The sequence below is a fragment of the Leptopilina heterotoma genome, unplaced genomic scaffold (assembly GCF_015476425.1).
Source record: "Leptopilina heterotoma isolate Lh14 unplaced genomic scaffold, ASM1547642v1 Lhet_90, whole genome shotgun sequence".
NCBI lineage: Eukaryota > Metazoa > Arthropoda > Insecta > Hymenoptera > Figitidae > Leptopilina > Leptopilina heterotoma.
This window is the reverse complement of record NW_025111194.1, coordinates 254,293-282,093: the sequence shown is the minus strand read 5'-3', so window position 1 is coordinate 282,093 and position 27,801 is coordinate 254,293. Positions and strand designations below refer to the sequence as shown.

General features: G+C 25.1%; 4 protein-coding genes across 7 annotated transcripts; 2 read left to right on the top strand and 2 right to left on the bottom strand.

Annotated features, from left to right (window-relative positions):
• Positions 1-591: 591 nt before the first annotated feature.
• LOC122511851 (gonadotropin-releasing hormone II receptor-like) lies at positions 592-9,733 on the bottom strand. Of its 2 annotated transcripts, none has more exons than XM_043627372.1 (10): positions 9,123-9,733; positions 6,018-6,186; positions 5,698-5,787; positions 4,052-4,319; positions 3,064-3,212; positions 2,752-2,857; positions 2,337-2,589; positions 1,894-2,017; positions 1,567-1,699; positions 592-927 (listed from the first exon to the last, which is right to left on the bottom strand). In XM_043627372.1, the coding sequence occupies exons 4-10, from the start codon at positions 4,304-4,306 to the stop codon at positions 856-858; spliced, it is 1,092 nt and encodes a 363-aa protein (XP_043483307.1). In that variant the 5' UTR covers positions 4,307-4,319; positions 5,698-5,787; positions 6,018-6,186; positions 9,123-9,733; the 3' UTR covers positions 592-855. The 2 variants fall into 2 exon arrangements, with proteins under 2 accessions (XP_043483307.1, XP_043483308.1); XM_043627373.1 differs by having other exon boundaries at positions 598-927; positions 2,382-2,589; positions 9,123-9,724.
• A 2,129-nt stretch (positions 9,734-11,862) lies between these two features.
• Positions 11,863-16,776, bottom strand: LOC122511845 (protein AATF-like). The gene is made up of 2 exons (XM_043627365.1): positions 16,422-16,776; positions 11,863-14,306 (listed from the first exon to the last, which is right to left on the bottom strand). Exons 1-2 carry the CDS (start codon positions 16,625-16,627, stop codon positions 13,004-13,006), a joined length of 1,509 nt encoding a protein of 502 aa, XP_043483300.1. The 5' UTR covers positions 16,628-16,776; the 3' UTR covers positions 11,863-13,003.
• LOC122511846 lies at positions 14,913-16,154 on the top strand. Its single transcript, XM_043627366.1, has 3 exons — positions 14,913-15,129; positions 15,256-15,696; positions 15,782-16,154. Exons 1-3 carry the CDS (start codon positions 15,065-15,067, stop codon positions 16,062-16,064), a joined length of 789 nt encoding a protein of 262 aa, XP_043483301.1. The 5' UTR covers positions 14,913-15,064; the 3' UTR covers positions 16,065-16,154.
• Positions 16,777-17,187: 411 nt separating the features above from the next.
• LOC122511844 (BTB/POZ domain-containing protein KCTD3) lies at positions 17,188-26,665 on the top strand. Of its 3 annotated transcripts, none has more exons than XM_043627364.1 (11): positions 17,188-17,380; positions 17,821-18,134; positions 18,383-18,562; positions 18,774-18,959; positions 19,277-19,747; positions 20,681-20,797; positions 21,414-21,419; positions 23,445-23,584; positions 24,051-24,237; positions 24,432-24,710; positions 25,352-26,665. In XM_043627364.1, exons 1-11 carry the CDS (start codon positions 17,316-17,318, stop codon positions 25,555-25,557), a joined length of 2,151 nt encoding a protein of 716 aa, XP_043483299.1. In that variant the 5' UTR covers positions 17,188-17,315; the 3' UTR covers positions 25,558-26,665. The 3 variants fall into 3 exon arrangements, with proteins under 3 accessions (XP_043483299.1, XP_043483297.1, XP_043483298.1); XM_043627362.1 differs by having other exon boundaries at positions 19,271-19,747; XM_043627363.1 differs by lacking the exon at positions 21,414-21,419 and having other exon boundaries at positions 19,271-19,747.
• The last annotated feature ends 1,136 nt before the right edge of the window (positions 26,666-27,801 follow it).

Below are 27,801 nucleotides of genomic sequence, written 5' to 3'. Positions count from 1 at the left end.
ACAAAAAACATTTTTAGAAAAGTATTTTGTTTTTCAGGATTTCTTATATATATATTTTTAGACAATTTTAGAATTGAATTTTTTCGAAATACTCTATTTTTTGTGAAAGAAAAATACTTTTTTATGGGGAAATTCATTTTCCAGATAAAGTTTATAGTTTTTGTGGGGAAAATAAAATAAAAAGTATAAATATACCTTAATTCTTTTTTTAGTGTACGAAAGCAGATGTTGACTTACTCTTTTGAACGTTGCAGATGTCAACACCGAATTCAGTTAATTTAATCTTTTCCGTGGAATTATTTTTGTTCTGGGTCAATGAATTTTTATAACTTTTGAAATTAACACTTTTCTTTCCTTTCCAGGATTCTTGCCGGACATCAGTCGGCAATGCTTTCTTCTCCGTGCTCAATATCCTCTGTGACGTTGGTTCCTGCGTACATTTATTAATTCCAAAAAATTAAGAAAAAAAACTTGAATAAAAAAATTTCTTCTTATTACGTAAAAAATAACTAATTTTCGAAAAACAAAAATACTTTTCCACCAAAAAATCAAGTTTCGGTAAAAATTTTAAGTTACAAAAAATTATTTATTTAAATATTTTTTATTATATGATTCTATTACTTGTATAAAAAAATATAAGTATCAAATCAAGTAGTCAATTTATTACAAATTCTATTTTTTCTTAAATATAAATAAATTAAACTAATCTTCATTCGTAATTAATAAATTAAACTATTATATATAAATAGTGATTAAGTTAGGAATATTCATGAGATCACTTTGAGTATTAAATTTATCGAAAATAATTCGAAGGAACTAAAAAAATCTCTTATTATGACTGTTTTCAGTTTCCTGTCAGCCAAGAAGTTTCACAGAGAGTGAAAGTGGAGTCGCCCTTGTTTCTATGGTGCCCGCTCGAACCGGCGCCTATAATAAATTTAATAGAATATTCTTTTACAGATATTTTTGGCTTTTTATTCCAGAAAAAACAACCAGAAAGCTATATAATCTTCCAGAGGCGAAAAAACAACACTAAAACGATCACAGTCTCAATCGGATACAATTATTTTCAATTCCAAAACAATTAGAATTTGAAGCAAAATAAAAATTCCAAGATGAAAAAATAAATCCAAATCCAAATTTTTTACAAAAATACTTTAAATAGAGAAAGAAAATTAAAGATAAAAATAAAATAACGGAAGAAAATTGATTTAAATAACTAAAAGTATAAAAATGAAAAAGAAAGATAGAAAACAAAATATTTCAATAATTTTATTATTGAAAATCAGAAAAACAATTGAGGAAAGTTTTAATATTTTTAATATTATAACGAAAGTTAGAGGGGTTGAATTATAGAATTCAAATTTACTCGAAGTTATTACTGTAGTTATTTTTTTCAGAAGAAGCGTTAGAGGAAAAACTAATTTTTTTTCTGATCTTTCAACACAAAATCCAAGAGTATTAATTATTAGTTCGCTTTCACGAAACCAAAAGCTTTTACGCTGCATTTCGAGAAATTAAAAATTGCGTAATTAAAATAAAAAATAGAAACTAGTGGATTCTTACCTTTTTTCTCTTACGAATGTTGAAAACTCCATAAACTATGGGATTCATGCAGGAATTCGTGCAAGCGAATAAAAACAAAGCTCTTTGTATTTTCTGATCCACTTTTATCGCAGAACTTCTATCGACCCAGTACCTGTAAAAAATTCAATTTTGTACATATTTTTTACTTTTTCAAATTTTTTATTTAATTTATTTTGAAATTATTCGACTACTTCGATAATTTTATTACTTGATTAATTTTGTTCTACTTTAAAAAAAAGAATTAAACTCAAAATAGAAATAGAAGAAATAATTTTCAATTACATAGAAGAAAATATTTTTTTTTACCACAGACTCATAACGTAATACGGAGTCCAACAAACGAAGAATACAAGAACAATAATTATTGTCATTTTAAGAGTACGAATTCTCGCCCTTCCCAAATATCCCAATGAGGATCGACGAATTTTATCTGAAAAAGAAGGAAAAATTTATTTTCCTATTTATAAGTGTAGAAATGAATTCTAAATAAAAAAAGAACAGAAAAGTTCATTTTTAAAATAGTTAAACAAAGAAAGCAGATTAAAAATTAAATTTAGAAAATAAAAATTTAGAAAAATGTAAATTTAGTAACTAGAGAAGTAGTATAAAAAATACGAAATAAAAATAAAATAACAAGAGAATAAAAGCCGAAAACAAAAGAGATAGTTAAAAAAAGAAAAAAAGTAACAAAGAAACAAGAAAAGAAGAAACATATCAACAATTAACTAATAATTAATATTGAAACTTACACAAATTGTCTACTTTCGAGCTGAGTGTAATTAATCTATTCTTACCAACGTCGGAATCTCGTGAGCGTTTATAAATTTCAATTAAAATACTGGTGTATGTGTAAATGATAACTGTCAGTGGAACCCAATACATCATTAACATTCCAAATAGAGAATAAGTTAATTCATGCGTAGAACTCGGGAACGTATTGAATGTTATGCACTGTTGATACCACGTGAAATTCGGATGATTTTCCACGTGAAATACTATCATCTGTAGAATAACAAAATTTATAGATGATACTTAATAGATTTATTCTTGTATCTAAATTTATATTCATATTTATTCTAAATCAATTTCATAATTATCTGTAAAAAAAAATTAAAATCTTTGTTCTTTTTCTTTGTTAAAAATTAAAATCAATTTTCCCATTACCTGAGGTGTCGAACAAACTACAGAACCCATCCAAGCACCGACAAGCATTATTTTCCCCCTTTTTTGAATATTTCCAAGTTGTAATGGTTTTATTACTGCATAATATCTAAAATTTAATGTAAATAAATAGTTTTTAAATTTATAGAAAAATTCCCTTTTGAAACTTTCGAATTAAATAAAATTTATTCAATCGAAGTTGAAGGGAAACGCTTCCTTTGAAGGAAAAAATTTGCCATTCCTTTCATTTTTAATGAAACAATGTTATTAAAGAAACTAAAATAATTGTTAATAAAATAATAATAATTAATTTACCTGTCGACACTTATGCAAACGAGTATAAAAGACGATAAATACAGGCCAAACATTCGGAAAAAAGCCATTATTCTGCACATCACATCGCCTGCTTGCCATGAGACAGTAATCGCCCAACCGATTTCGAATGGCATCATTAAAAATGTCACCTGATTAATAATTAACAAAAGTATATTAATTTCTTGTGTACAATTTCTTCATATTTATTAATATCACACAATTCGAATAAATATAACGTCTTTTTTTTATCGCGAACCTCGCGAACTTTCCCGAATTTTCCATTTTCCCTTTTTCCCCCTCCACTGAACTTTAAGGTAGAACCGGTAGAACCTCCGAAATGCGACACAATTGACGAGTGACCTTTATACCTTTATTCAAGATCATAAAAGTCTGATAAGTTTTGCCCACGTTTATTACTGGGGAAAATATCAATTATAGGTAGAAAAATTCGTGCAATATAATTTTATTAGTAGAAATACTATCATTTAGTTATTGCATTTATTCTATTTTTTACTTTTTGTCGCGTTTTTTAGCATTCGTGTGAATTCGCCTTAATGACCCTTGTGAAGTATTTGCCTACCCACCCCTGTTTTCTAAGTTGGCAACTCTGTTCAGAGTTTCAGATAACTTTCTTTTGTGCTTCCGGTGCTTTCTTGTGTCATTTTAATAAAAACAAGTAAGCCAAAGAAAAAAAAGAATAAAAACAAGTAAAAATGTGCAGTGTTAATTGTTAAAGAGGAAAAAAGTGTTTATCATTAGTGCCTAACGGAGTAATTTATGACAAATTGAAAGAGAAAAATTCGTCAAAACACGAGATAAATACCTACAAGTAGTCAAGAAACTTGGGTGCAACTTATTTTGTCGGGAGAAGAAAATTTGGAGAAATGGATAAAGAACATAATTCGATTCATCATAGACGAAAAAGCACTTCTTTCGAAGGTAAGATATAAATAATAATTTGCGAAACATACGTTTTAAATATACTTACAAATAAATCTGCAATCGCTAGATGCATCAGCATTGTATTAATTCTCGTCCTGGAAGTTCTGCGTCTTTGACAAATGAGGACCAGAACTGTTATATTTCCTATCGCTGATATTACCATAAGTACACTGTATGTTATGATACTAACGACGTGCCCGTCATTAAATTGCATATCAATCGGAAGATCCATTTCCGTCGAGTATTTTTCGCTATTCGTCAAATTCATCTCCATTTCACTTAAATTCACAATAATCGACATTTTCCCGAGTCACCTAAAATTTTAATTAGCGCAACAAAGTTTATTTTAACAAATTACTTTTAATCGATTCGATTAATTAGTCGTTTATTTTACTATTTACTTTAAAGTTTAAAATATTAGCAGAAATTATCAAAATTAGTAAATTTGCGTAATTTCTCGATAGAAATAAATTTCAATATTATTTATAAATAGAATAGAATTTTCGTAACTGTTAATTAAAATGTGAAAAGTGAAAAAATGTTTAATTGAAATTTAAAAATTATGATTCTATTCAGAAATAATTGTTTCTTTTTTGGGGACGGTCTTTTTTTCTGAATCTGAAAAGAAAAATTGGCACGCATCAAGGTCGCTCCTTAACCGAATAAACGGATTACGAAGTACAATAGTCACGAGTGTCATTTTCATTGTAAATATTTGAACTGAATGGTTTACTTAAGATTCGATTGTGTTCGACGTATGCCATCGAAAATCCGGAAATAATCCATAGAAGATTATATTCGAATAAAATTTCTCGCATTCTCCGCATTTCATTCAAATCAATATTTAATTTCAAATATAATTCCTATAATTCCAATAAACTTTTCAAATTATTTTTATCTCTTTTATTTATATAATATATTGTTCACGAGGTATTTCTCTATGTTTGCTTTCAATTTATTAAAGAAAAAAAATGGTAACAAATATATTTTAGACAAAAAATAATAGAAATTTCCAAATTTTTCAAAAATAATTAGTAATTTTTTTTCATTGGGCTAGAAAAATTCTAGTGATTTTTTTTTATTTCTTGAATGATTGTTTCTTATTAATTTTTTTTTTTTTGAATCGGATGTGTCGTGAAGAAGTATAATTGAATTGCTCATTGAATTATTAGATAATTAAGTGTGACACTGTAGAAATTGAAACAAGTCGGATCGACGACGTGGGTCAAGGAAAGCCAGTATTTTATAGAAAAAAAATTAATCCAATGCACCATAATAAAAGATTCCGTTCATTAAATAAATAATTATTATTAAATTATTATTATAACTCAAAATATTTTTAATTATATTATTATATAAAAATATTTAAAAAATTGTTTAACGAACAAGTAAATAATATTTTACATCTAATTTTTACCACGTAAAAATAATCATTTTGACATTTTAACAATACTTTTGTCATTGTATTTAAAAAAAAAATCGAATTCACTTGATCATTCTATTTAATTCCCCGACCAAATTCTATTAAAATTTTAATTGTATTTTATTATTTAATATTAATAATTATAATTTAATATTCATTAATAACTAGTATTAATTTTAATTGAATTTTTAAAAAATCAAAAAGTAGAAATAAAAAAAATTAAGTGAAGTAAATAATTTTTTTTGTCAAAAAGATCCCAAAAAACTCACCTTTTAGGATTTACGAGAAATTCTTTATCAATCGATAAAAAAATCATCGGTTAGAAAATAAAAATCATAAACTTATTATAAAATCGAAATCTGAAAATAAATAGTGTGAAAAATTATCGAAAAATTGATATAAATTTTCTCGACAACAAATAATTGAGGAGGAAATTAATTGAAATTATTTTAATTTGACTAATTGGACTAATTAAGTTGTTACAGAAATAAATTAAAATAAATAAATTAAAATTGCGTTATTTACGCAATAAAATGGAAAAATTGAGAAAAATGTAGAATTATGAGAGAAATTTATAAATAACCAGTACCTTTTAATACAATGATCATGATAATGAGGTATTATCTTGTAATAATTCAAATTAAGTTGAGTTATTGCTTCAGTATTGATACTTCCTTCACTGCTGATATTAGCCTTTAAATCATTGTGTCATCGACCCTATTATACATAATACACTTTTATTGAAGAAAATTTCTCCTCTGAAAGCAAAATTGATTTTATTCCAATTTTTTTTAATCAAAGTCAGAATTTTGAAAAATCATCCAATATTTTTTTTTTAATCAAAAAATATTTTTAATTTATATCTTTATAAAAAAACCAAAAAATATTTGTTATTTCTCTTAACAATTAATTAAACAAAAAATATTTGTAATTTATAAGTTGTTAAATTTTAAAAGCAAAACACATTTTTTGAAACATTGAAAATTACTTTTTTCTCAATAAAAAAAAAAATTACAAAATTTACGATTCAGTTTTTAGACTGAATTTTAAAATCCAGTGAAATTATTTACTTGAAAAAAGAAAATCTTGAATTTGTTTGCAAAATGATCATGTTTAGAAAAATTTTTTTTATTAATAAAGTGAATTAATTTTTTTCTCTTTGAACAGGGGGTGTGAAAGCTGGGAAAACTTTCGCGGTCAAAAATACGAAACACACTGAAAGGTTTGATGAAAAAGTTTTCATGGAGTTGAAATCAAAACAAGCGCTTGCGCAGCTTTCGGGTTTAATTTCAAATTTTATTCAATAATAAATTACAAATATATTTCAATTAATGATTACAAGATAAACAATAATAGTCTCTATAACATTGTATATCTGAATAAATTTAAAATTTATATTTTAATAAAAATGAAATGAAAGAAAAATTAAAATACATTTTTTTTTTTGAAATTTAAATAGCAAAAATAATAAAATTTTCTCAATTATAAATTTTAAAAAATTTAAATTGTGTAATAACACAATAGTTAAATACAAATTTATAATTTATTTGAATTTAAATTTATTTTAAATAAAAGAAAAAAAAAAAGAAAAAATTTTGAAAAATAATTTTAAAGCAGATAAAAATAGATAGACACAAGTAAAAATAATGTTAATTATGTAAAATAAGAGTAAAATAAGTAATTATAACAGAAATGAGTTAAAAAAGCAATTAGCCACTATTTCTAAAAAAATGATTATAAAATATAACTTAAATAAAAGGTTATCGCCGTTAGACACAACTTTTTAATCTCGAGTTTTGCAAATTTTACAATCAATTTAAAAGAATAAAAAATGTTTTACAATTTTTCCAACTATAAAATTTTTATATTTCAAAATTTTTAAATTTTTTTTCTATTCAATTTTTTTTATTTGAAATTATAACTAATTATAAATATAATTATGATCAAAGATTTTACAATCAATTTAAAAGAATAAAAAATATTTTTTAAATATTTACAACTATAAAATTTTTTAATTTTCTTTATATTCAATTTTTTTCGTTTTCTTTTTATCAAAATTCTGCAAAGTTGAAATTATAATTATAAATATAATTTATTATTAACATAATTATTGTTGAAAATAAATTAAAACTATGAAAAAATGGGGGAATTATTATTATTATTTTTACTATTCTTAATTAAATATTTTTACTATTTAATTCTTAATTAAGGCTTGTCCCTTAAATATCTGTCAAATAAAAAAATTATTATTACTATTATTATTGTTTATTAATATTTTTATTTGTTATTTATTTTCAAAAAATTAACAAAAAAATAGAATATGATTCATGGTGACAAAATACATATAATTTTTGCTCCTAATAAAAAAAAGTACTTGAGGCAACAAAGTTTATTGTCAGATATGTAATTAGCATTCATATTTATTGATAAATCAGACATCTCCTCCCTTATCTGGATCCTCGTTATCAAATGACCTTGAAATTCTAATAGAAATTTTATCGATCATCTTGTGTTTTTATACGAAAACATCGATATAAAACTATAATAATAATACCAACAATATTAATAATCTTCGGACAGCGCACAATCTTATATTTAATTTACTAAAATTTCCGCTGTTAATTTAACTAATTATAGAATTTATTAATTAAAATTTCCCCTATTCATTCATTATACCCTCCTCTTCCCCTACTTATAACTTTTTAATTAATATACAAATTATCTCCTCATTGAAACGAAATTAAAAAAAATTACGAAAACTGAAAATAATTTTAAGCCTTGTCACGTTTTTTTTGAAAATTTTATTTTCTGATTTTCGAAAATTAAAAATTTGATTCAAGAAATATTAATACTTATAATAAAATTTTTATTTAATTTTTAATTATATAGAATTTAATTTTGATTTGATAATTCAATTTTCATTTGATAATTCAATTAGAAATTAAAAAAGGTTTTTAAATAATAAATTTTTAAATAATTAATAAACATTAAAAAAAGTAGTGGTATGATTTATAGTGTGTAAAGAAGAAAATGTGGAAATGTATTGATCAGAATGTGGAAAAAAAACACAGAAAACAAAGTTGATTGAGATATTATCATAAATCAAAAGTACATATACTTGTTATTTTTCTGACACTTTGTCAAAAGGCTCGGAATAAAAGATAAATTTAAAAAATAGTAAATTTTTATTGACAAAATCATTTTCTAATTTTTTTTTTTAATATTTCGACCGTTTATGTTAAATAAATAATGATAAGAAATATCTAATAAATTTATGATTTAATAATTTAAGAAGATTTAAGATTTAAGAATTAAAAGAAGTTTAATTCGGAAATAATAATAATAATAATAATAATAATAATAATAATAATAATAATAATAATAGCTCCCAATATTGTTTAAATAAATAATGATGATATAGTAATAATAATAATAACCCCGAATATTGTTTAAATAAATAATTATAATAACAATAATAATAAAAATTAAAAAGTCACTTTTCGGATCTTGAAGAAAAAATTATTTACAATAAAAAAAAAATTTTTGTCATCAGTTAAAATACAGCGATAACAAAAGAAGGGAGAAATATTCTTATTTCTGTCAACAATGAAAAGAAGACTGAATATAAAAAGTGAGAAAAAAATACAAACAAAAAAAGTAAATGAAAAAACATAAAAAAAAGTTTTTATCTCACCAGTTTTCCAATATAATCCGTGGTCTTTCTTTCTTGACTGTTTTAAAGAAAAAAACGACACTTTTTACACACACGTGAAAAAACAATATTTTTTTCCCCACTTTAACTTTTATACGTACACTAACTGAATTTTTTTTATAAATTAATATAAAAATTTATATTTGTATTTCGATTATAAATGCGCCAATAATGAGTAATTTTCATCACCACAGTGCATAACTAACATAATGATCACAAGCTAAAAGCCTGACAACTGTTTGCAAAGAACGAAAATAAATCAGACTTCGATCGACGACGAGCAAAACATTTTCAATAATTAAATATTTAATGAATAAAAAAAAAGTAGACGGAAAAAAGTTTTCTTTTTTTTTTTTCTTTAATATAAACGATTACAAGAGTAGTTAATCATAAGCGTAACTGACTCACACTCTCTATAAGAATTGTTTAAATTTCTATAAATGCTCGCTTTTTATAACTTAATAGAGAGACAATTCCGATTCCTCGAGACCAATTAAATCATTGAATGATATTTATAAGATCGGTGAGAGAGAGACTGCGGAATCCTCTTGAGACGAACCCTGAACCGGGCACTTGGGACAGTATATCGTAGGTCAAATGTCAATCAGCTTCTGATAGTTTATAAGAGATGATTGTTGATTTTCATATAATTTACACGATTGGAAAAATCAGTCGTTTCAAAATTAAAAAAAAAATAATTATCACGTGTTTTTTAAATCAGGGTTGAAACAGAATTTTTTTTTCATAACTTTTTCCTGATTTACAGACTAAATTTTGAATTTTTCCCTGAACCATAAAAAAAAATTCGGTTCACTCTAAAAATTATTAGATACTTCAAAAAATGCTCTATTGCATTTATTTACCTAAAAGTAAAATTATTCAAAAACATCAATAACTTTATTTTTAAATAAATATTTCATCATTATTATTTTTCCGTAGAAATTAAAATTCTTCAAAATATTCAAACTCAAAACTTTTTGAAATTCAACAACTTATTTATTATAAAACATGAAAATATCGATCACTCCGAGTCGAAGACTCGGAGTAATCAATTTCTTCATGTTTTATAATAAATAAGTTGTTGAATTTCAAAAAGATAAAAAACATTTTTTAAATTTTAAGTTAAAATCTTCCTAAAAATCTTTAAACACAGGCAAAATTTAAGAAATTTTTTTTTAATTAAAAAAAAAATTGTTTACTGGTCCTAAACTATTACTAGAACAATTCCAATTAATATTTGGGTCATAAAAATTAATTCGATTCACAATTCATAAAAAGTAACCACAGCCGATAATCAGCAGAAGATGAAAAACTTTTTGAACGAATTTATTTTCAGTTTACTCTAACAATTTTTAGTCACAAAATTTTTTACTGGTCCTAAACTATTGCTAGAGCAATTCCAATTAATATCTGGGTCACAAAAATTAATTTAATTCACAATTCATAAAAAGTAACCACAGCCGATAATCAGCAGAAGATGAAAAACTATTTTTTGAACGAATTTATCTTCCATTTACTAACAATTCTTAGTCACAAAATTTTTTCCTGGTCCTAAACTATTGCTAGAACAATTTCAATTAACTTTTTATTGCTTAAAATTTTATATAATTTAGGATAATAATTAAAATCTTTCGAGGAATTTAATTAAAATTGCATTCGAAATACAGTATTGAATTTTTATAAAGAATTTTATTTAAATTTTTAAAAATAATTGAATTTCTAAAGAGAATTTTTTTATTTAAGAAAATCATTGAAGAAATGTAAAAAATTTTATTATTTATATCAATAATTGAATTATTGCAAATTATTGTGAAATTTTTATAAATTAAAATTTTTTTTAAATGATTGAATTCTTTTGGTAAACGTTATTAAAATTTATTCAAAATCATTAAATTGAGAAAAAGTTTTTAAACTTTTATTATTTTTTTTTACATTTTTTCTATTAAGAAGAAAATTCGGTTAAAATTTTTTTTGGTGAAAAAAGAATGCGTGAAAAGTGAGAAAAATAAAGAAATAAGAGAGGCTGATGTATAATTTTCGAATACATCATTCGAAGCTGTCACTCATCTGCACTTGTTTTTACACTTGATTCTCATTTTCATCATTTGACCATTTGACCCATTAGCTCGAACCTATTTACTCGGAAATCAAATTGGTAATTATATCGCTTATTTCCCCTTTCAAATTGTTTCAAATTTACCGTTAATATTCACCTGAAGTTTTTCTTTTGTTCTCTAATTTATTTTTCTTTTTCTTTATTGAATGAATTATATTTATTATATTATATTTATTTTAATAATATTTCGTTATTTTGTTATTTTCAATTTTTACCTAATAGTATTAGAAAGCAAAATAGAATTTCGAAAAGTGTGATTTGACAGAAAAGAATTCAGTAAACTTTCGAAAAATCCCGCCTTCGTTTCACATAAGCACCAACCGTTACAATTCCGTTTAATGTACTGCCAACTTCCGGGGAATCACCTGCATTTGCAATTAAAAATTGGGATTTACATATTTAACAATTTGTTGCTTATTTTTTTTTATTAAAACTATTTTGAACTTCTGAATTAAAGAAAGCAATTCCATAAGTTAATAATTATGAAATTAAGAGATAAAAAAATATATCTTAATTTTTCAAAGATTTAATTTAAACTAAGAAAAAGAGAAGATTTAAATTTAGAAAAAATTAAAAACAAATTCCATGAAAGAAAAAGAAATTTTGTTTATATTTTAGAAAATAATTTATTATATATACAATTATTTTAAATATTTTTATGCGAAAAAATTCATTGTTGAAAAAATACAATTTTATATTTTTTAAATTAAAAGAAAATTTTTTAACCCACTTACATGGATCTATGCGACGTAATGCCTACTTTAAGAAACAAGAAGACGCATAATTTATTAATACTTAATACAAATTTATTTGCGTAGAAAATGTGTTAACTAATAAAAAGCATAAATTTGTTTTTCTTTAATTTTTTCAATAAGTGAAAGTTGGTCCTTTTTATCAAAAAGGAATAAACCTCTAAAAGAGATAACACACTGCAAATTTTGCAATTACACTCCAACACTAAGAAAACAGTTTAATTGTTGTTCGCTGTAAGTTTTCGAAATATTTTCTAAAATGTTTGTAGGAAGAAACTAGGCAGTTGAGTTAAATTACAATAGATAAATTTTAGAATTAATGAAATGAATGGATTAAAATTATTCTGTATAGATTGGTTAATAAAAATATGATTTTCTATTCACATCGCTGAAATTTATCGAAATCACTAAATTAATAGTGAAAAATATGATGAATAATATAAGTAAAAGGGTTTTTTTCTTCACATCGCTGTAATTTTTCGAAATAACTATTAATGCTTTGTTTTAGAAAATCGAAATGCATATTAATTACAATTACGTAAAGTAATTGTAAATCATGAGTTAAACTTTGTTTGTACTTACAAAGTGAATAGAAGTGAATTGTCCCAAAGATCGAAAACGAACTTTCAAGAATGAAAATAGTAAGTGTCAAAGTGTAAACATGTAGAATTCAGTAAATCCGTTATTTCGTTTTAAAGATTCTCAATATTAAAAAACTGGTTTACAGAATTATTTTTACTGTTCTGTATTTTACACTTGCAATGAATTATTAATAATCGATATGAAAATATTACGAATTATGATTATAATCTAAATCCTTAAAAGATTTTTCTTATTTTGATCGCTTTAAATTTTCGAATTAACTATTAATCTTAGGAGTGAATTTTTGAGTCACATCTAATAAAACATGAAATTTGTAATTTTTTGCAACAGTGATAAATTTAATGATTCAGTTCTCTTTGGAATGACAATTTTTTAAAATTTTCTTTCGTTGACTAATTATTGATAGACTTACCGAAAATTGAATTATACAATTCATTTTTCGCACTATCCGTCCAAGTGTCATTGTACGTTATTGGAGCCATGAAATTCACCAATTTCTGATGAACAACGTAACGAATTCGTCGGCCTTTTGTTGCACGAGTGTCGATATTCCTCTTCATTTTACTCCTCATGTTTTGCAATTGAGCCCACTGTCTACTGAGTTGAACAGGATCTGTATTCTCGGCACACTTGGACTCAATTACTTCTCGTAATAGTTGCTGATAAAAATCGTCGTCGTCGAAAATTTCTGGATCATAGTCCTGCACGTGCCTTCCGTCCTGATCCATTTCAATGATATTTGCTTTACCCAAAGTTTTGTAATTCGAACGCTTTAGTTGAGTTCTTTTCATAAGTTTCTCTCTATCGTTGAGAACGAATTCTATCTGTTTCAGCACTGATTGGTTTTGTGTACCTTTGTTTGACTTTCCCGATGAAATTTTTGTCTTGTCGTCGAATTTCTGAATTACTGAGTTACGAAATTGTAAAAATTGTTTGTGATTCTGACTGATGATTGTTTCGTAGTCGTTGAGTTTTCTTCGTTTTACGGGCTTCTTGATTTCGGTCTCGGAATCTTCTTCCGAATCTTGAGCTGAATCGTCTTCTGAATTTGACGGAATTTCCTCGTTCATATCCTCATCACTCGTAATTTCTTCATCTTCTTCTGAATTTCGTTTTTTGTCCTTCGAACTAAACCGTTTAATTTCGGAAGTTGTCTCCAAAAAGTTGTTCTGTAATTCCAAGAGATTATCCAAAAGTTTCGAGACTTCGGAAATTGTTTTCGCCTTTAATTCCTTATTTTCCGAATTGGACATGAATGTTTCATGAACATCGTGTTGAGGCATTTCATTGCTAATTGCGAGACACTTTTGCATCAGAATTCTTGTTTTCAGCAATTTCTCCCAGCGTTCCAATTGATTTTTCACACACCTTCCTTTTTCAACTTCAGAATTTAGATTTGTGTCGGAAATAATTTTAATTCCCGTTTCGCCTTGGAATGAATTCTCTTCGTCGGATACTTCTTCTTCTTCTTCTTCTTCATCGTCATCATTTTCTTTGAAATCTTCATCAAAATCCGATTGAGAATCATTGTCAGAATTGTCGGAAGATTCTAAAGGTGATTGAGATTTTTTATCAGAGCCTGATATCGATTCATCGTCCTCGGAAATTAATTCTTCATCAGATAATTCCTCACTTAATTCGTCTTCTGATTCATTGCCAAATGCAGCTTTCCGGGATATTTTTTTACCGGCATATCTGAAAAAATATAATAAAATTAGTTTCTTTGAAAAATTTGTCATAAAATATTGAGGAATTTGTAATTAGAAATTTTAAAAAATTAAAAAGAAATAATTACATTTTAATTTATTAATTAACTATAGCATTCAGATATTCAGTTTATTATTATTATGCAAATTACAACATTTTTTATTAACTAACTTACTAATTAATTTTATCAAATCTATGCAAAAATTAAATTATTATTCTCAAAAATATTTTACTAAAGAATCTTTGCAAAAATTCAATTATATTTAAAACAATTTCACAAAAGACTTCATTTTTTTCTTAATTTGTTATAAAAAATTTCAATAGAATTCAATTATTTTCTAAAATTTGAATAAAATTTAGAATTTATAAAATTAAAATTGAATTTTAAAAACATTTTCCCAATATTTGCATATTTGGAAAATGTTTATATTTTATAAAGTCTTAATAACAAAGTTTTAATTAATTATTAAATCAATAAATATTAATAAAAATAGTATTAATGATAGTTACGAAAAGAATAAAGAATTGTAATCAAGAAAAAACGATATTACCGACAGGGTAAGGTAATAAGGGCATCAATGTTATCGTAGAATAATCAATAAACGACACATACAAACTTCTAGAATTTTGCAAGTGTATGAATCGTATAAATTGCTGTAAGCGTCCAAAGTTTACTAGTGTGACAAATGAAGGAAAATTAAAATTTAATTATTTAATCATCGAGTGAAAATTATATTTGAAAAAAAATGACAGTTACTTGCATAGTGTGTAAGGGAAAAGCAGAAGGAAGACCAGAACTCATGTTTCACAAGTAAGAACCTAACCTCAAAATAAAGAAAATAAGCGTAAAAATAATATGTCAAAAAAACAGTAAAATAATAATTAATAATAATTTTACTAAAAATAGTAAAAATTTTGTCTTTCTTTAAAAAAATAGATTTCCCAAGAATGAAGATTTACGAAAAATTTGGATGAGAAATATGAATATTGAAAGAGAATTATCGAAAAGTTCTCGCCTTTGCTCCATTCATTTTTCTCAAAAATGCTTTAAACCAACTTTTTATACCGGAAATCCACGACTAATTGAAGGTGCAATTCCAACAATTAAAACCTTGGAAGAATTCATAGAATTGGAAACTGAAGACGATATTACAAATATGGAATCAGACGATAATTTCGAAACAATTGAAAACGAAAGTTTAGAAGTAATTTCAAATTTCGAAACAATTGAAAACAAAAGTGAAATTCCTATAATCGAGAATGTTCAATCATTAGAAGAGTGTAATAATTATAGTGAAGGAACAATCGAAACGTTTCAGGAAAAAACAGAAACTTTTGATTATGAGAATCTTGAGGAATTCAGTCCAGACGAATTCAGGTTTGTAGAATTACTTTTTTCCAATAACAGTTTTAGTATAAAAATTAAGAGTAAAAAGAAGAATTGAATTTCATTATAATTTTAGTGAAGTCGAAGAAAAACCTGTCGTCGAGGAAGTACCATTTAGTTATAGAAGAATGACAGTAAGGACATTAAACGAAGAGACATTTAGTAAATTACCGGATAAACAGAAAGTCCTGTATTTTATGGAAGCCAAACAATTGATTGAAAAATTAGATTCAAAAGTGACATCACTTCAACGGAGTAATAATAATTTCAAAAGAAAATCCGAAAATTTACAGACTTTCGTCAAGAGCATGAAGAGCGAAATTAAAAAGAGAAATAAGAATGCAAAGATTGAATGGTAAGTGTAAATTTAAAAATATATTGTATAAATAAATAATATTGTGTTATCATTTTGTAAGAAAAAGTGTAAATTAAACAATTCGTAAATCAAATATAATTGTCTCTTTGAAGTTAATTTTCCCGAACACAACAATTTTTTATGAACGTTTTTAAAAGACTTTTTATCTAAATTTAAATTTTGATTCTAAATCTTGATTTTAAATCTAAATTCTAAAACTGAATAATTATCATTTAAACCAAACGATTTAAACCAACGAAACAAGCATCGTGTCGAGAATTGAAAAAGTGAGGTTATGTTTTTCGCATATTCAACAGTCCGATTGGTAAACAATAAATTATCAATTAGTAAATAAATTTACCTCTCGTCTTCGTCAGCTAAAAGTGGAGCAGTTTTCTTACGAATACTCGATGTTTGATATTCATCTTCGGAAATATCACTGTCGTCACGTTCGACTGTCTTTGCTTTCGTTAATTCATCCTCATCTGAATCGAAATTCGTTTGCTTTGTGGTCATCAATTTATTGATTTCCTCCGTCAAACTTTTCTTCTTTCCTTTTGGCAACATTTTCCTTGAAACATCAAGTGCCAATTTTTGGAAAAGTAGATGATAATATTCTCACAATTAGAAAGAAACTACTTAAAGGGACAACAGTGAAAAGAAGTGAAAATTCACTGACTGCACGTGTCATTTAGCTTAGCAAATTGCCGGTAACCGGAAATGAACGTGACGTCGTCTATTTGACACTTAAAATTATTTTTTTTTTACAAAATATGAATAAATTTTTGTGAAAAAGAATATATTCTCTAATTTTTTAGAATAAATTTAATAAATTAATAAAAAAGGTAATTTTTTTAAATAGTTAATCATTAGTAGGTGTCGCTGTATAAATGGCGGGAAATTTAAAATGTCAAATGTATAATTTTATAAAAGTTTGTCTCAAGTATTTACTATTATTAATTGAATTTTACTAAAACACAGAACAAAAAATTTCTTTTCAGAAATGGAACTGTAAAGAAATTTTTTGTTTAGTTTTTTTAGTAATTTTTTAGTTATTTATTTAAAACGACAAATAAAATCGATAATTTGTTAAAATTTCATGCGACATCTACAGTGTGAAAGTTAAACTTTAGTACAAATGAGATGTCAACATGTCGTCGTCGCTTTCTTTTTCCTCTTGATATTTATTATTTTTATTTGTATAAAAAAGTGACATGTTTGACTTAAATTTATTGTCTCGAAAATTTTTGTAATTATGTCAACTTCACAAGGTTTTGGTTCTTTGTGTGAAATTATTCATTTGAACGTCGGTGGAACAAGGTAAAAAAAATCAGATCGATTTCCTTCCCTTGTGTATTATTACCCTTCTTTTTAAATATTTAATATTAGTTTCTCCTCCCTTTGGTATTGCTACAATTTATTTTTGCACAATTCCACATTATTCGAAGTTGTCTACATATTTTATTTTATTTTTTTTTTATTTATTTAAAAAGAAATCGAGAAATAGATATTTTTACTATGACAGCTGTTTTCTTGAAAATTTGTTTACTTTTTTATGACAATAAAAATTGATGATTGAATGAAGAATAGCAATAATTGATAAATAGAATAAGGAAATTTATTGTTTAATTGTTCAACACTTGGAAATTAAACTTGTTTTTAAGTATCAAAAATGATACAATTTTTTTGTTATCGAAATTTTTAGTAATAATTTTTTGTTTGTTTTTCTTTTCTTTATTTAATAATTTTTCTTTTTCAAGATTTTCGACATCACGTCAAACTCTATCGTGGATTCCGGATTCATTTTTCACCGCTCTGTTGAGCAACAGGATCGCGAGTCGTCGAGACGAGAATGGAGCACTTTTCATTGATCGCGATCCAAAAGTATTTTCAATTATACTCAATTATTTAAGAACAAAGGACATTGACTTGAAAAATATTGATATTCGTGCATTGAGACACGAGGCAGAATATTATGGTATTACTCCTCTCGTCAAGAGATTAATGCTCTGCGAAGATTTGTCGCAATCCTCCTGTGGTGATGTTTTATTTTATGGCTATTTGCCACCTCCAAGTGAGTATTTTTTATTTCTTTTTTTTATTTATTTGTTCTTTTATTTTATTATTCTATTTTATTAGAAAATATTTTATTATAAATAAATAATACCGAAAATCTTCGGTACTTTTGAATAAGAAACTTTTTTGGTACTTTTTGAATGAAAGAATTGAATTTAGTTGCAAAGCGAAGTAATGATTGAAAGAGTTAAAATTTTTATAGATTAAAATTTTTCTTCATTTGAAAATTTATTTTTAAAATTGCAGATGTTCCTCTACAAGAGCCAGCAAGCGTTTCAGCGAGCATAAGTGATGTTTCTATTCATGGGAGACCTGCAGGTGCTCCTCAAGTTCCTCGGACGGAAGCTGCGACTTCCACGACAGCTGCAGCTCCACAATCCTCGGGATCGTCCTCTAATTCTTCTAATCAGCCCAGCAACTCCAACAGTTAATACTTTTTGATTTTTAATATTTTTCCATCTTTTTTCTCTACTGAAAACTCTTAATTAATTAATTACTTGTCAATATTTGAAAAAAATAGGCAATAATAATAAAATAAATTATAATTAATTATAAACAATTAAATTTTAACTTATTAAATTTAGTTAATTGTAATTTAGTTACTAAATAATTTAATTTACGCTTTTTTGTCATTTAGATCAACAAAATCACAGAGCGTCGTTACCAACTCATGCTCGGAATTCGTCACTGGATTATCGGGTTTCCAGAGGTGTTCCACATTCACGAACGCCTTCGCTTGACCTTCGACATGCTCGGAACAGTTCTGCAGATTTGAACAAGGTTTTCAAGAACGATATCAGCCTTGTCTTTGGGCCTCAACAAGGTAATGGATCAACTTTCGTTTACGCAGCTGAATTAAATATTTTATACAATATAATTCTGCTTTTGAATAAATTTGTAAATAAATGTAATAGAACATTTTTTTGAGTACATATTTAATAATTTTTAGAGTAAATCAAAAAGGGATTTAGGGTCAGGGAAGAAGTCGAAATTTAGTCTGTAAATCAGGGAAAATTCAGGAAAAGCAAAATGAAATTTTTGTGACGAAACCTGATAATTATACTACTAAGTGCAAACAAGAAGAGAGTTATTATTTATTCAGAAAATAAATAATAATATTATTAATTGAAATAGTTTCAGGTTGGGTTGATCCTTTACGTGTACAAATAATAAAGGCGCATCACAATTGGATTGTGATTGCGTACGCTCATTTTATCACTTGTTATCGCCTCAAGGATTCTTCAGGCTGGCAGCATGCATTCACCAGTCCTCATATTGAATTTATCATCGAACGTGTGGCAATTAATGCAAAAATTAGTGGCGCCGATGGAAAAATGGTGGCAATTTCGTTTGGCAGTCAAGTGCGTCTTTGGAGTGTGTCAGAGGGTGGAATTAAAACGAACGTTGGCACATTCAATTTAAATGTGCGCGTTGAATATCTTTTCTTTATTGGCAGCCAATTGGTGGCACTATCGCCAACTGGAAAAATTGGCGTTTGGCACGCAATGACACATCATTGGCAAATTCAAGATGTCGTGCCAATATCGTCCTTCGACACGGCTGGTTCTTTTCTTCTTTTGGGCTGTAATAATGGCTCTATTTATTATATTGGTGAGCTTTCGATTTTATTATTATCTATATCTATATTTCAATTTTATCATAAAAATAAAAAAAATTAGTAATTTTAAATCTAAAATTTAAAAGTTCAAATATTTTTATACCTATATAGAAATGAAAATATTGATACCTAATAATCATTTTCATTCTACTTCCCTAGTAGCACGTAATGTTCCAGTAACATTGGCAACATTAAATAAGTAAAGTGTTTTTGAAGAGCCCAAAAATAATAAAGCTAAATGCAGTAAAAGAGAAGAAAAAATGTTGAATTTTAAGAAATTCAGTTTTTTGAATTTTTGCTAATTTTCCATAATTTTAGATTTTTTACCAAAGGGTGGAGACTATTAAATAAGTAAAGTATTTTTGAAGAGCACAAAAATAATGAAGCTAAATGCAATAAAAAAGAAGGAAAAATGTTGAATTTTAAGAAATTCAGTTTTTTGAATTTTTGCTAATTTATCATAATTTTAGATTTTTTACGAAAGGGTGGAGATAACAAATTAAGTAAAGTATTTTTAAAGAGCACAAAAATAATAAAGCTAAATCCTATGAAAGAGAGGAAAAAATGTTGAATTTTAAAAAAATCGGTTTTTCGAATTTTTGGTAATTTTTAATAATTTTAAATTTTTAACCAAAGGACATAGATAAAAAAATTGGGTAAAGTGTTCTTGAAGAGCCCAAAAATAATGAAGCTAAATGCAGTAAATAAAAAGAAAAAATGCTGAATTTTAAGAAATTTGGTTTTTCGAATTTTTGAACATTTTTAATAATTTTTGATTCTTTGCTAAAGGGGGACACTATTCAAATAGTAATATTTTCCTACCGAAATAGCTAATGGTAACTTATTATTATTTTTTTCCGGTCAAATTAAAATAATAAAATAAAAATAAAATAATAGTAATTATTTAATGTCGCTAATTTTTTTAGATATGCAAAAATTTCCCCTGAGAATGAAAGACAACGATTTATTGGTCACGGAATTGTACAGAGATCCGAGTCACGATCCAATCACGGCAATTTCGGTGTATCTCACCCCAAAAACAAGTGAGTTAAAATTTATTTAGTGCAAACTTGCTTTTTAATTATTAAAAACTCGAAGGCTAGAAAATTTATTTATTGCAAAAAATGGAAATTTTTTGGAAAAAAAGAAAAATAGATTTTTTACTACGACAAACTTTTAAAATTTATTTTACGGATTTTGTACGATTTATTCAAAATTATGAAAATTTTATTTCAATATTAGTCCTCTATTTTTTCAGTTTCTTTTAGTTTTTTGAAAAATGATTTGAAAATGATTTAAAAATTTTTTTAAGCTGTAAGTTTTGATTTGAATATAAAAAATATCTAAATATTCAAAGTCTCGAGTTTTTAGTGTATAAGATTTATTTTTAACTTTATTGAACAGCTATATAATAAGAATGCGGATAATTGAAAAAGGAAAATTGAATCACTGATCATTAACATTTTTCACGCCTTGAATCATCATTTTTTCGCTCATTAATTAGTTTTTTGAGAAAATAATTTCAGATTCATTTTCATTCTCTCAGAGATCAATTATTTTTTTTGTGGGTTTTTTTTTCTCTCCGAAATAAATGAAAACTTAATGATACATTTTTTATTTTTGCTTCTTGAAATTCGTACCGTACAACTGGATACATAGCGCAAGGCAAGTATGGGTTAATAATAATAATACCTTTATCATTTTTTTAGTCTCAACAAACAATCATCACAGTCATTGATTCACGCAATTGTTTATCTTGCATCGCATCTCGTTCGCATTTTTTATATTATCTACATATAAACGTTGTTGCATTTGCGTTTGTAGTTACACTTTTCGTTTCTCCCCGAGAAAATGGGATGTCAATTTTGTTTTCTTAATTTTAATAAACAAAATAAAAGAAAAAATAAATAAAATTAATAAAATTAATTTGAATTAATTTAATAAACTTTGATTTAAAACATATTTTTCCAAGAGAATTTTAAAAGTATAAAATTTTACCTTTTTCTCAGTTTAATTATTAATATTCATATTTATATGAAAACAATTTGACTTTCTAATTTTTAATTATTTGATAATTAAAAATATTTTGAGTATGAATGAATATGAATTTGAATTAAATTTTATCAATTTCCCTTTAGAATTTTGAAATTAAATTCATAATAAATATTATGATTAAAATCAAGAAAGAAGAGATAATTTTTCAAAAATTTGTCCATTTATAGAAATCAATTAAAAACTTGAGTTAAAATTAAATAATTGACAGTCTAATTTCTCTTTTCATAACCACGTGTGACTATTATCGTATTAATGTATATTGTGTACTAGAATTTCGAAAATAATTTTCCTTTGCAATCGACAATGGCTTTTTAGATTTTTAAATTGAAAATTAGAAAAAAATTCCCTAAAATAAAGGGGAAAGAAATTTTATGTGCAATTAGAAGAAAATTTGTTTATTAAACTAGTGAATTATAAATTAATTAATTAATTAGAGATTGTGGAATTGAGATGTGTGATATAATTCCTTAATTTTTCAGGCACTTGAATATTAAATTCTATAGCAAAATGCACCCTGCTATCCTCATGTGTCCAGTTGTACTAATGCAAAAATTATGCATTTTATATTTAAGTTCAATGAACGTTAATTATATGATTCTCTTTTTTTTTGTATATTTATAAAAAAAAAATTCTTTGAATTGGTTCGATTATTAGAGCTGCCTGCTTGCTCTCCCTATTCATAGTATTATGTTCCATGCCAGCATCTGAGAGGGGGAGGGAAGGTAACAGAAAAACAATTGTATTTATTGATCCTTTAAATTATTAAGTGAAAAAAAATGTTCAAATATTTTTACTATTTTTTATTATTAAAACTATTAAAACTATTTTTCAATATAAATTTTCTTCCTTTTTAAATATTTTTTTCCAAAAATTTATTATTTTTATATCAATAATAGGATTAATTATTATTTGCGAAAATTTTAATGACGATTTATTTAAAATTTTTAAAAGAAACATTCAATGATAAATTTATAAATTTATTTCTTATGAATTTTCGCCTGCAAGGACGAGATTTTTTTATGCCTTAGAGAGCTTTAGTCGCTTTTTAAAAATATTTGTTTTTATTCAATGTTATTACGTCGCATGAATTTATTATTCTTTTCGTAATAAGAAAAATTCTATTTTTGTTGCATGTTACTTAAATTGAACGTCATTTCATAAAAATCATTCATTCACATCATTCTTCATTTTAAATTCATTATATTGTTAACTATTATATTATAATTAATTAATTACAATCATTGCTATTGTAACTCATAATTTAAAATGTTATTATAATTGAATAAAGTTAGTTGAAAAAATGAAATAAGATAAAAAAATATCGAGAAAATAATTTATATTTTATAATTACAGTTATTAATAAATTTTTTTTATTTACTGTTTTAATTGTTTGATAAACGTATCAAAATAACTGAGTAATTATTTGATTCGTTTATTTAATAAATTACTGATTAATTAATTGCTTGGCCGACTAAGTACCTGTACCTTTTAATTAATTGGTATTCAAGTCAAATTGCACGTTTTATTATTTTTTTTATAAAAATATGAATATTTAGTAGAAAACTTGTGAGACTGTGTTGAAAAAGATTTTTAGTTTATAATTAGAAAAATAACTTTTACTCCTCAATTTCACAGGTTTGTGTGGAAATTGGATCGAAATTGCTTACGGAACAAAATCTGGAAGTGTAAGAGTAATCGTTCAGCATCCGGAAACCGTGGGACATGGACCACAACTTTTTCAAACTTTCACGGTCCATCAAAGCAGCGTTACCAAGGTTGAAATAAATATAATTTCGATATAAACAGTAATTCTAATCAATTTTTCAAAGAGAATATTTATTTAATTATTAACGAGCAAATATAATTAAATAATTTCGGCAATATTTATTGCCGAAAGTTTATTTTCGGCATTATATTTTAGTTTCTGTTTTTATATTAATTTTCTATTTTTTTCAAATTTATCTTTTTAATTCTTTTTCATTAATTATTTGCTTCTCTTTCTATATTTTTATTTTTTCTATTTCTATATTTTCTTTCCTGATTTCTTTAATTTTGTGTTAAAAATTTGTAATTTTGTATTTTTATTTGAATTTGAAGTAAAAATTCTTTAATTTTATGTTAAAAATTTGTAATTTTGTATTTTATTTGAATTCGAAGTAAAAATTATTATTTATATTGAGTTGAAAAAAGGGAAAATTAGTAAAATGTAAAATTCTCTGATATTAATTTTCTTCCCAACAGGTAACTCTGTCCGAAAAATATTTAGTGTCCGTTTGCTCGGAATATAATCACGTACGAAGTTGGGCAGTGACAAGATTTCGTGGTATGATTTCAACTCAACCCGGTTCCATGCCCGAAGCAAGTTTCAAAATCGTTTCTTTGGACGCCATCGATCCCTGCATTAGTTACAATGCTGGCAATGATTTCGGTAATTAACTAACTAAATAAAAAAAATTCACAATTCGACGAAGTAATTAATTACTCGATTAAAATTAAATTAAATTATTTTTACATTACTATATTTAAAATTTGAATACGAAATGTCGAGTGTATAAGTTTGATTGAAGATTATAAAGGAAATATATTTTTTATGCATGTATTGAAATTAAATTGAAATTTCAGGTCCATTTGGTGAGCAAGATGACGAGCAGGTTTTCGTCCAGAAAGTTGTTCCCGAAACGGATCAATTGTTCGTACGATTGGCATCTAATGGAAAAAGAGTCTGTGTGATACAATCGGTGGATGGGAGTGTGATATCTTCTTTTTGCGTTCACGAATGTGAAGGTTCCAGTCGAATGGGCTCCAGGCCACGACGATTTATTTTCACCGGTCATTCTAACGGCGCTATTCAAATGTGGGACCTTACAACCGCCCTCGATCCCTCTTTCAATGCCGTTCCCGGTTTGTCACATTTTTCTTCTTCTTCTTCTTCTTCTTTCGAAATAACAATAAAAAAAGCAACTCATTTCAATATTTAATTTTCATTCTCAAACTACATTTTACATTCTTTTTTCAATTTTTATTTAAATACATTTCCATTTAAATAAATTTCCATTATATGGAATTTTTCTTCAGTCAAAATTATATCGAACTAAATTTTTATTCTGTTAAATATTTATTCCAAAGAATTTTCGTTTAATCGAATGTTTATTTAGTTAAAAATTCATTTAGTCAAATATTTATTTTATTAAGTTTTTATTTACTTAAATTTTAAATTAGTTTATTTTTATTAGTTAAATTTCCTTTCTAAGGAATTTTTATTCAGTCAAAATTATATCGAACTAAATTTTTATTCTGTTAAATATTCATTCTGGTGAATTTTCATTTAATCGAATGAATTTTTAGAAAAAAATTCATTTAGTTACATTATTGTGATTTTTTCTTTATTTAAATTTTTAGAGAGTAAACATTTTAGTTATAGTTAAATTTTTAGACAATAAAAATTGCAGTTATAATTAATTTTTTAGACAGCAAAAAATTCCTTTTAATTAAATATTTGTATCACCAAATTAATGAGCATTAAAATGAAATTTGCCTTTTAGATAAAGAATTTTCGGGCGGACCAACACCAGAGGAGTTGTGGAAACTTTTGGATCAGTGCGATTTAAGTAACAGCTATTGTTCCACCCCGTGCATTAGTCCCTGTCCATCGATGGCGGCAACTGGACCGAGAATTAAGGCAAGCAACGTTTTATTTCTCAATCAATCTCAAAATGTTGAACCTTCTCCGAGTCTGAGTCAAACTTAGAATGAAATTCACAATCAATGAAAGAAATTCTCAATTTATTTTCTTTATTACCACTTGAAAAATTGCTCACGATCTGAATTTTTAGTATTTTAAGATTATTAAATTTTTTGCATTTATTAGCAAATAATTTTCTATTTACTAGAATATTTTTTTCAGTTTTTTCAGTATTTATTGTTTCTCTTTTTGAGTCGAAAGTTACTGAGAGATTATTTTCTTAAAAGTAAATATTTTATTAATAATTATTAACTGTAGTAAATTGATATTTTTTCGTTAATAGTATTATTGTATGATGGTAATAATTAAGACAAGAAAAATTATAATAATGTAATAATTACATTACGTATTGATTATAATTATATTAGTTATATTTTTGTACAATAGTATTATTAACAGATAGTTAATTGTTTTTGTATATATTTTTAGTTCTTTCGACATTGAATTTTTTCTATTTATTCCTCTAGAGTTTCAATGATTTAATAATTAGTTGTTCGTTGATTTCAATACTTAATTAATTAGTTGTAAAATTATTAGATATTATTATTTTGTAAATTCAAGCAAAAATGAGAAAAAAAGATTGATATTAATAAGAGAAGAGAAAATATTTATCTCGAAAAAAAATTCTTTGTCCAAATTTTATGTCTTTGAGACCAGGAAAAATTAGTCGAATTTATAATTATAATTGTAAAGTGCAATTTATGGTTTTCTGTTGAGAATGAATGGAAACTGTTAATTTTATATTTTCTTTATTCGCATTTTAATAATTTTATTTAGAACTTTTTTACGGCATTTTCTAATGAAATAATTAAATTTCCCTTCTTTTTTTTGTAAGGGGTTAAGGAAGGTTCTATTAATTTTATTTATTAAATGTGATTTTTTGATGGGGGGGGGGGATTTAAAATATGAGAAAAAAAATTAATAATTCTTCTGGTGATAATAATTAGGGAAGAAAAATGAAACAGTTGTTATTTGTAAGAACTCTTATATTTTTGTTACGTTCGAATGTGTGATTATAAATATTTTAAATCGTAACGACGTTGTAATAACTGTTTTTCTCTGTGATCTGAATTATTATCAATAAATGCGCAGATTCTTAAGAGTTAAAAATTAACAGCTTTCAGTGTCATATTATTTCAGAATCTTTATAATTTCAGAATATGTTTAGTTTGATATTTAGTTTTAGGAAAAAATTTGTTTTTCAATTTTAAATAATTTTTTTGAAAATTCTCCCCTTATTGCATTATTGGTAGAATTTTAGAAAAATTTAATTACTTAATAGTATTTAAATATTATTAATATTCAAGTTTAATTTTGTTAATAATTTTTAATTATTTTATATTTTACAATAAAAATTTGTAATTGTTAAAAATTTATTAATAATATTCAAATAATATTTTTTGACTATTTACATTTAAAGTAATTGAAAAATTGCAAAATTGGCCAACAATTTTCTTTTTTAGGAGAGGAAAATTTTCTGAAAATTGATTAAATTTGTTAATTATGTTATTTAGTAAGTAATGACTAGTTTTTACCACAAATACGGAACAATTTCATGTTGGAAATTTCAAATAGAATTCGACAACGCTTTCTTTTTGCATACAAAAGGAGTAGTTTTCTATTTGAAATTTTTACAATCGAGTATATAATATTCTATCACAAACGTCAATGTTTTTTTAATGGCAGAGGTTCTTGGCATTTCAACATAACTACAAGTGATCGAATTCATTTCGATTCTGAGGCACAACGGTGATTTTACATTAATTTATAATTTTATAAATACAATTGCTAAATTTTCTCCTCTATATTTCAGTTTTCTAAGGAATTTTCTTTTGTCTTTCCTCGAAATAATTATTTATTAAACGAAAAAATTTCGTTATTTGCGACTATTTTTTAGAATTTGAGAAACATCGTTGTTTCTTGATTAACAAATTTTCTTAATTAAAAAATTCTTGTAAAGAATTCTTCTTAAGAATTCTTCTAAAGAATACTTCTAAAAATTTTTGTCTATTTAAAGAATTTTTAAAAATAAAAAAATGATTTCTAATTAAAGAATTCTAATTTCTTTTGTCGAATTGTCATTTCATGATCAAGAAATTCTAAATTACGGAAAAGAAATGAATATACTATTTCATTAACTTAACAGAAAGGGTTTCACTCTACAAAGTAATAATTAAAAAAATGCAAAACTCTTTGATCCTAAATATGCTTCGTTGGTAAAAATAGTCAGTCGATTAATTAGTCTAATAA

Bases quoted from the DNA above. Each gene is read 5' to 3' on its own strand.
- LOC122511851 (XM_043627372.1), bottom strand. From the start codon at position 4,306: ATGTCGATTATTGTGAATTTAAGTGAAATGGAGATGAATTTGACGAAT. The intron at 3,213-4,051 runs GTAAGTATATTT...ATTATTAATCAG, and splicing joins TAGCGATTGCAGATTTATTT to GTGACATTTTTAATGATGCC. The intron at 2,858-3,063 runs GTAAATTAATTA...ATTAAATTTTAG, and splicing joins GTTTGCATAAGTGTCGACAG to ATATTATGCAGTAATAAAAC.
- LOC122511846 (XM_043627366.1), top strand. From the start codon at position 15,065: ATGACAGTTACTTGCATAGTGTGTAAGGGAAAAGCAGAAGGAAGACCA. The intron at 15,130-15,255 runs GTAAGAACCTAA...TTAAAAAAATAG, and splicing joins CCAGAACTCATGTTTCACAA to ATTTCCCAAGAATGAAGATT. The intron at 15,697-15,781 runs GTTTGTAGAATT...TTATAATTTTAG, and splicing joins TTCAGTCCAGACGAATTCAG to TGAAGTCGAAGAAAAACCTG.
- LOC122511845 (XM_043627365.1), bottom strand. From the start codon at position 16,627: ATGTTGCCAAAAGGAAAGAAGAAAAGTTTGACGGAGGAAATCAATAAA. The intron at 14,307-16,421 runs GTAAATTTATTT...ATATTTTTTCAG, and splicing joins TTAGCTGACGAAGACGAGAG to ATATGCCGGTAAAAAAATAT.
- LOC122511844 (XM_043627362.1), top strand. From the start codon at position 17,316: ATGTCAACTTCACAAGGTTTTGGTTCTTTGTGTGAAATTATTCATTTG. The intron at 17,381-17,820 runs GTAAAAAAAATC...TTCTTTTTCAAG, and splicing joins TTGAACGTCGGTGGAACAAG to ATTTTCGACATCACGTCAAA. The intron at 18,135-18,382 runs GTGAGTATTTTT...TTAAAATTGCAG, and splicing joins TGGCTATTTGCCACCTCCAA to ATGTTCCTCTACAAGAGCCA.